Below are 8,528 nucleotides of genomic sequence, written 5' to 3' on the forward strand. Positions count from 1 at the left end.
GGCTCAGGAAAAAAGGCTAGTCAGCCAGGAGACCCCTCAAGCTCTGAACCTTGGTTGAGCCTCAAACCTCAGAGAATTAGAGTTAGAGCTTCCTCACCCCAGCCAAGATTGATCCTAAAGTCAAATACCTAAGAACACCCAGCACCAGGCTGGGCATGGTGGTGCATGCCTTTAATCCCAACACTCAGGAGGCAGACACAGAGGCAGAGGCAGGTATATTGATCGCTGTGAGTTCGAGGACAGCCTGGTCTACAAAGCGAGTCCAGGACAGCCAAAGCTACACAAAGAAACCCTATCTTGAAAAAAAAAAAAAAAAAAGGAGCACCCAGCAGCAGAGCAGATGGGCAAGGACCTACCTTTGGGATGTGCTGGCCAGGAGGAGGGAGCTGTATGGATGGAATCAAGTCTGTGACACACTGCCCAACTACATCCTTTGGAGATGTGAACCCATGGAGATGAGCAAAGAGACTGTCACATGATGTGATAGTTCCCTGGGGGAGGAGAAAACAAAGCAATGCTCTTCCCTGATAGAAGCTTCTCACGCTCCTTTACAGTTCACTGAAGGTTATGCTCTAGTGTTTATAAACTAAACGCAAGAACAATGTCACAACTTCTGCATCCAAAGTACAAGAGGCTTGTATTTCCTCAAGTATCCTCCAAAAGCCCTGGCCCATACCGGACTCCTCACGTCCCAGTTCATGTTCAAGTTCTATTCTAAAAATGTGACATCTTTAAGCTTAAGAACAATCCTAAGTAGTTATAAAAAACGAGCAGCATCAGTGACCGGACTTGCCCAAGCAGGCAGTTCGTAAGGGCCATAGCAAAGGCAAACCTCCACTTAGCTCTGGTTATGACAGAAAAGAGCATTGTGTCAGCAGAAGACAGCTGAGATTTGAAAATACACTCACAGTGGGGCCTGGTGGCACACGCCTTTAATCCCAGCGCTCGGGAGGAAGAGGCAGGAGGATCACTATGAGTTCGAGGTTAGCCTGGTCTACAAAGTGAGTCCAGGGCAGCCAAGGCTACACAGATAGAACCTGTCTCAAAAAGAGAGAGAGAGAGAGAGAGAGAGAGAGAGAGAGAGAGAGAGAGAGAATATGAATGCACTCACATCACTCTGGAAGGCAACCCAGGCTGAGACCCTTTCCACAGGCTCCAGAACCACCACACAGCACAGGCCACGATCTTGCTGCAACCTCTTTATCCACACAGAGACTGGAATCTTCTCCCCATTTCGGCTGACAATATCCACCTGTAGACACACATTTACTGTACCAGGGTGCACAACACTGCAGTATGGACCCTGCAACTAGCATAGGAAAGTGCTTCTCTTCAGGAGAGGCCTTCCCCTGTGCTTTAGTGCAGCCAAGCTCCACCCACCTTTCAGAAGCCCACCAAAGTATAAATGACGTTCTAGTCTTCAGTGTTACAGTCTGAGTGATTTTTTTTTTAAATCAAGAGAGTTTTCATAGTCAATGTGAATGGCTAATCTTTGATTGCTATCCTTGACTGAGAAACACCTAGAAACTCTTGAAGCATACCCAGGATGGTACTCGCAGAGAGGACTGGTGTGTGAGTCAGTGGACCAAGAAGGCAAAACCATTCTTGAATGGGAAGCATGAGTCTATCTGGAAAAGCAGCAAGTAAGGAAAGCTCACATGCACTCCCAGCTATCCTTTTGCCATTGGTGTGGGTGGGTTTGTTGCTTTTGTTTTAAGACAGGTTCTCATGTGGGCCTGGCTGACCTCAAGCCCCCTGTGTAGCCCAAGCTGGCCTTCTACTTCTCCTCTCCTGTGTGCTGGGATTATAGCTATAGTAACTATCACCTCTGGCTTTTCTGGCTTGAGTGGCTGCTCTTTGCTATTACTATCACCCATGGACAATGAACTCCCGAATTGTCAGCCTTGAATGCACACTTCCATCAGCAACTTTGCAGGGGGTTTCATCCTCCAGACTGAGGCTGCATCATCAGTCCCTGGGCTTCTGAGGCATTTCCTAGACTGAGTGGTTGCTGGTTCCACTGCTTCTTCAGCCTGCACACAGTTACTGTAGAACTATCCAGCCTCCAACCATGCAAGCCAATCTAATAAATGCCTCTACCCTAATACACAGTTCGTTCCGTGCTTCTGAAACCTTTGCGCTCAGCTTCACAGTGAGGTAGCAGGGGAGGAAAATACTATCTTACTTCTTAAAGAAATAAGCAGCTGGGCATGGTGGCACACGCCTTTAATCCTAGCACTCGGGAGGCAGAGGCAGGTGGATCGCTGTGAGTTCAAGGCCAGCCTGGTCTACAAAGTGAGTTCAGGACAGCCAAGGCTACACAGAGAAACCCTGTCTCGGAGGGAAAAAAAGAATGAAGAAAGAAAGAAAGAAAGAAGCACTAAGGGCTGAGAGACAGCTCAGCGTAAAAGTACTTGCTCCTCTTCCAGAGGATCAGAGTTTAGTGCCATATTGGGCAACTCAAAATTGCCTATAACCCCAGCTCCAGGGCCTACCACACTTTCCTCTGGCTTCCCATACATATTCGTACATATACAAAAAAATGCACATAAGCCAGGCATGGTGGTGCACACCTTTAATCCCAGCACTCAGGAGGCAGAGGCAGGCAGATCACTGTGAGTTTGAGGCCAGCCTGGTCTACAAAGAGTATCCATGATAGCCAAGGTTACACAGAGAAACCCTGTCTCAAAAAAATTAAACAAACAAATGCACATAAATAAAAATAAATATTTTTAAAAGGAAAAAGAAATAAAAAGGCATTAACATGGACGGAAGGCTATAACTATTTTCTTAGTAGCAATCAGCTTCTTAATCCAGTAATTAGTTGGTACAACTGACCATGTCCAAATTCTCCTGCCTAGGACTCAGGCCTCAGCACTCAACAATTCAACTCGCCTGTCAATGTCCCTTATACACCCAGCAGCCTAGGAGAGAGGAACAAAACTCTCCACTAAAACACTCAGCCCACCACCAAGCACCCAGCAGATAAATGGAATGTATGGATTAAAGGTAAGAACCGGGTGCAATAATACAATGATATCATTTTGGCAGGCTTAGTAAGCAGATGGTTCAGCAGTGAGCACACTTGCCATACAAACATGAGCACCTGTGTTAGGACCCCCCAGAAACCCACTGAAACGCTGGGTGAGAGTGGAGGTCCACCTGTACGTCCGGTCTCGAAGACAGAGACTGGACCCCTAGAGCAAGCCAGCTAGCAAGTCTAACCATGAGAGAGATATCCCTGAGTCTGCCTGAGAGACCTGCCTCAATAGATAAAGTGGAAGAGTGATGCAGGATGGTTCCTGACACTAACCTCAGGCTACCAAATGCATGTACACACACATGAAAAAAAAAAAAAAATGGGGGGAAATAATGTCACTTTTCTGGAACTTTCATGTGATAACCTGCACTTGGATTTTTAACCAAATCCAAGCCTCAACCCTCACCAAAACATGGGGCTCTCTAAAGACACCAAAGCTCCACAGCCACTATGTTCATCTTAGGAATATTCTGTTTTTAAAGGGCCCTTCCCTCTTCTCATCTCAAGTAGACAAATAGTACCAGCACAAAGCTTCAGTGAAGATGCTGAAGGTGCAGATGCTGCCAAGCTTACAGCAGAACGGAGCTCAAAATCAGAACTGAGACAGAGAAATGGAGCCCTTCCCTTTACACGCCACCCTTGCCTTAAAGGCAGGGAAAGCAGCCCTCTACCCCCCTCAGGCCACCCCCACCCCTACACATACCTACATGCACACCCACGCTTGAGCACACACTCACTCACCACTGTGCCAAACACCACTGCAGCATGGCCATCAGCCTCCACATGCTCCTCGCTGAGGGCTTCCACCACCTCGGAATCAGACTTGAGGAAGAACTGTGCAAGCTTCTGGCCAATCAGGTCATGACTGCTATACCCTAGGAGGCTGCAGGCTTTATCATTGGCAACCAGAATCTGCAGAGGAAACATATATCACCAGCAGTTCTTCAGGCCCTAGAAACAACCAAGGAGAAAACAACCCTGGAAGCAACAAGGAGGCCCAAGACCTGCCCTTTCCTAGCACTGCCTCTAGGACAGCCGTTTTCAACCTGTGCATTGATACTACTTTGGCAAGTCTCTGTCTCTAAAAATACTTACATTATGGTGCAGAACAGTAGAAAAATTACAGTTACAAAGTAGCAACAAAAATGATTTTATGGTTGGGGGTCACCACAACATGAGAGGAACCCTACTAAAGGGCATTCACAGCACGAGGAAGGTTGAGAACTGCTGTAGCACCTTCCCTTCAGGGGCTCAGACAATAATGCTCACACTATGCACCTCAGGCATCTTTACCTCACAGACACATTCTATGAGAACCAACTGTACCCAGGACCCTCCACCAGCCAAAACAAGCACATGCTAATCAAGACTAGGAAGCTGAGTAAATAAAGATACTTACCAGCAAATCCAACAACTTGACTTTAATCCTTGGGACCCACAAAATAGAAGAAAACTGACTCCTACAGGTTGTTCTGACCTGCACACTCACACTGTGGCACACTTATGCCAACGCGCGCGCGCGCACACACACACACACACACACGTAATATGACCAATTAACTTAAAAAGCCACTATGAAAATGTGGAAATTTGCATCATACTCCATGGCTGTCTAACAGTCTCAGCTCCTGCAGAGATGAACGCACACGACACAAACACATCTCATTCAGGCACTGAATTTTACTTACATGCTAAAACCATAAAAAAGTATGCATCTCATCCTTTCTCTCGAACCTGTCTTAAAAGAATAAATTTTTATCTCTTTGCAATCATATACATAAAACCATCTATTTTTCTAATTACACTTAAAATACAAATTCCTCTGTTGAAAGGACCAGGTTTGACAACTTCAGAACCACAGCCATGCTGGACCTCAAACTGCAGCAAATACCTCTGTGGTTTTGGCATCCACGGTAAAGACAGCCTTGTTGGGGTTGCACACAGGGGTTGAGAGCAGGGGTGCAGAGCACCCTGAAGCCAAGCCACGCAGCAAAGAGCAGCAGGATGTATTGCCCAGTGGGCCAGCTGCAGGGTCGGCATGCTCAGGTGCAGCAGCGCAGTGCAGTTTACTTGTGCAGATGTTTTGGGCAGCCAATGATGAAAGGCAGTAAGAGCTCCACCTGTCCTCTGGGAGGAAAGGACAGAAAGTATTAGGTCTCAAATGGCTACAGAACGGGCCTCTGAAACAGGCAGAGTATGCAGCCTGCATAGGCCTCAAGCACTTGTCTAACCCACAGTGCTAACGCTCAGGCTATCACTGAATGAGTCTGTCCAAAATAACCCATGGGGCTCAGCAGCATGGGTCAGTATTCTCCAACAACTATAGACAGCTCAAGAAGAACGTTTCTGTCTAGGTCATGTTAAGGCCTTGCCCTTCACACTCAGAAAGCTCTGTGGCTTACAATGTTCTCTCTCTAATACCAGTCACCTCTAGCCACTGGCCTGGCCACTTGTTCCTGAGAAATATCACACAATTCAAAGGCTACCTGTTGGCCACCTGGGGGACCCTGCTGTTAAGTTTGAAGTCTAGCACTTCTGAGCTTGGTGTAAGATGATGGACTCCCTTTCTCAGCTGGGTTCCCTCTCCACCTGATCTGGGGAACCCCCTATCTTCTAAGGATCCTCACACAGCCCTCAGGGAGATTACAAGCCCTGATAAGAAACTTGTTCAGTGTGCACCTGGGGATTCTTGGAAACACTCACCCTATGCTAATGAGATGCCTTGGCTTTCAACCAATAACCTTTGACCATACCTGATGTTCCTCCTCCATCCACATTAAGTACTGCTTTCCCCTCTTGTGATAGGGCTGGGTTGCTACACACAGATGAAGTATCCTGGCACCCCTAGCCCAGCGAATCAAACACATTCCCCTCAAAACCCCTCCCACTGCCCAAGGGTTGCAAGTCCCCATTTCACTGAAAATTAAAGTGGACAGCCTTTGTTTCATCAAAGGCCACATGCTGCTGGCTGCCTCAAGCTTTTGCTGTTCACCAGCATGTCTGCACAGATTGCTGCCACCGTCTTTCTAGAGCCACTCCGCCCACCACAGGGCCTGTCTGCAAGAGCAAGTGGCCAGCTGTGCTTGAAGTAGCCATTTTGTCTACCCAGACAAAACCAGCCTATTGTCTGCCCTTCTCTCAGTTTCGGAGCTCAGCGCAAGCCTCTGCTAAAGGCTGCTAACAAAGCAGCCACTGACTTGCTAAAGCTGGCTAGGGTTCCAGAACCCTGAACTCCTTTGACTCTGCGCTTCACCCTTTTCCACCAGAGAGCATGCACTTCCATGCTCAAGTGGGCCCAAGATTCCCAGGAGAGTACCTGACAAAGTGCAGGCTCCCACCAGACAGCCACCCCTCTGCCTGCTTCCTCCCATAGGCTATCTCCACCATCGAAAGGAGCTGTTCTTAGCCAACTCTCCAATGGCTCCAAAATGCTTGGCCCATTAGTGAACCTCAAGTCTTCACCCCACTCCACCTACTGGAAGCACTGAGCTCCTCTTCACCTACCACCTAGAGCCAGACCCCCCATCTAAGCATCTGAATGCCTTCCCCTTCCGCAGCTCTGACCACCAACTGATCTGTCCACCTCACCTATCCCGCTGTACCTTTGCTATCCTGCAAAGATGAGTGTAGTTTTGGCCCACACATCTGCCTCTACAAGACTCAACCCCCCCCCCCCATGTCTCCCACACTGACTTCTATTCTTCCTAAGTTTAAAACCAAACACATATAACCTGAGTCTTCAGCACTTTGCTGCCCCATGCCTTCTCCTTTCTTCAGTGTCTATCTAGAATCTAGACTTTCTCAGTATATGGTCTCGGCTTAACCTTCCAAGGCCACACACTCTCCCCAGCAGTGACCAAGCCAGTGACCTCCTCACACCTCTACCTCTTGCCCCTGTTCCCTGGGCAGCTGCCTGTGGATCCTCCTGAAACCAGTCTACCATGTCAACACTGAAGCACTGACACCTGGCTAGCCCCAGGGAAAACAGCCTCTTGGGAAGCTATGGGCCTCTACCCTGCTTTCAACAGAACCACTGGCCCTCTCCCAGGACCCATTCACCCACTGTCCCAAGACCCACAGACTAGCTGGGCCTCAATATGTGATGCCCCAGCAAGCTGCTCTATGACCTCAAGACAACTCCTAATGCCTCCCAGTGGTCTGGCTCTGGCTCCTGGACATCTCTGTCATTCTAAAGGTTTTCCCTGCTTTTAGATCCTCCTCAGTTTCAAGCACAACCCTTGCTGTTTGTTCCTCAGTCTTCCCCCACCTCAACCCTACCACTCAGTCACGCAACTCAAGACAGGTTAGCTATTCACTCTGGCTATGGCCCAGGAAGACACCTCTAAACGCATAAACCATCTTTTGGTCCCAGACAAAAGGGTTCCCAGGGGAGGAAACTGCAACTCAGTTTTCAGTTTACAAGGTTGATGCCTACAACATCACAAGGTGATTACCAGAGAGTGCCATTCGGCTCTGGCAGAGTCTAGAAAGCCCATTCTTCCTGCTCAGGTGTCTATGGGCTATGGAAAGTGGCTTGCTGGACTCAGAGGAGGTCTGGGTAGCTGGGTCTTCCTGGGCAGGAGGACTCTCAGACAAGCATCTCCAGTCCTCAGCAAAAACAGGTGGATTTCTGTCCTCCATGGAGAGCAGGCCAACTAGTCACCCAACTCCCACTTCCAGCAGCCTATACCTGAAAAACACAATGTGTGCAATTTAACACGTGCAGTACAGAACACAAAGCACTAAGCCAGCCTAAGTCCTGGCATCCCAGGTCAGGACCTACAGTGAGTGTAGTCAACTCATGTCTATGCTACACCAAGCTGTCTTAGAGAAATACACAGAAAGGAGTGGGAAAACAAGAAGTGAGAAAGAGACTAGGAATGCAGTGGGAGGGGCCACAAGAGAAATCAGGAAATGCAGGTCTACGTGTGTGGAAATGCTCCCAGGTCAAGGTCTTTACCGATGCCGTAAGAACCAACCACACACAAGGCATACAACAAAAGCAAGACCACATTCAGAGACAAGACAGGTCAGGACGAGTGTTGTTTTCAACTCTTCATGTTGATATAACTATAGACTCAAATATAGATATTAGGGGGGAAACAGAAAAATCCTGTCGCCCTCACTGAGTATCTGAGTGTCAACACATTTTAGAGCTACAACACGGTGTCACTCTAGGAAACTAACCTTAAAGTCACAGGCATTAACCCACCTTCCTGTGTGTATGCTGAGTTCCTGCAGCCTTGACTCAGGTGCTCAGCCCCATAACTTTCCACAGTGGGCACACTGAGTGGCCCCACGCATCTTACTGGCAAGCATGTCAACCCTGAGTGTGTATTTACTACTCCCCCAAGGCCACTCCACAGTCAGCCACTAAAAAGAAAGAATTTTCTGCCAGGAGCAGGCAAGGCCCACTAGTAATGCAGTAGTTGTTAAAGACAAGAACACACCGTGGGGCCAGCATCAGGACCACTGGCTGCATTTACCC

General features: G+C 48.3%; 1 protein-coding gene across 1 annotated transcript in view; it reads right to left on the reverse strand.

The window, feature by feature from the left end:
* The window catches only part of Pask (PAS domain containing serine/threonine kinase), a 29,225-nt gene extending 21,497 nt beyond the window's left edge, over positions 1-7,728 (reverse strand). The window contains exons 1-5 of the mRNA XM_051154379.1: positions 7,495-7,728; positions 4,932-5,167; positions 3,782-3,952; positions 1,112-1,252; positions 357-491 (exon numbers count right to left, since the gene is read on the reverse strand). Coding sequence (XP_051010336.1) covers positions 357-491; positions 1,112-1,252; positions 3,782-3,952; positions 4,932-5,167; positions 7,495-7,681 — 870 coding nt within the window. The 5' untranslated portion in view covers positions 7,682-7,728. The remainder of the gene's footprint in view (positions 1-356; positions 492-1,111; positions 1,253-3,781; positions 3,953-4,931; positions 5,168-7,494) is intronic.
* Positions 7,729-8,528: the final 800 nt, after the last annotated feature.

Source organism: Acomys russatus, chromosome 12 (genome assembly GCF_903995435.1).
Source record: "Acomys russatus chromosome 12, mAcoRus1.1, whole genome shotgun sequence".
NCBI lineage: Eukaryota > Metazoa > Chordata > Mammalia > Rodentia > Muridae > Acomys > Acomys russatus.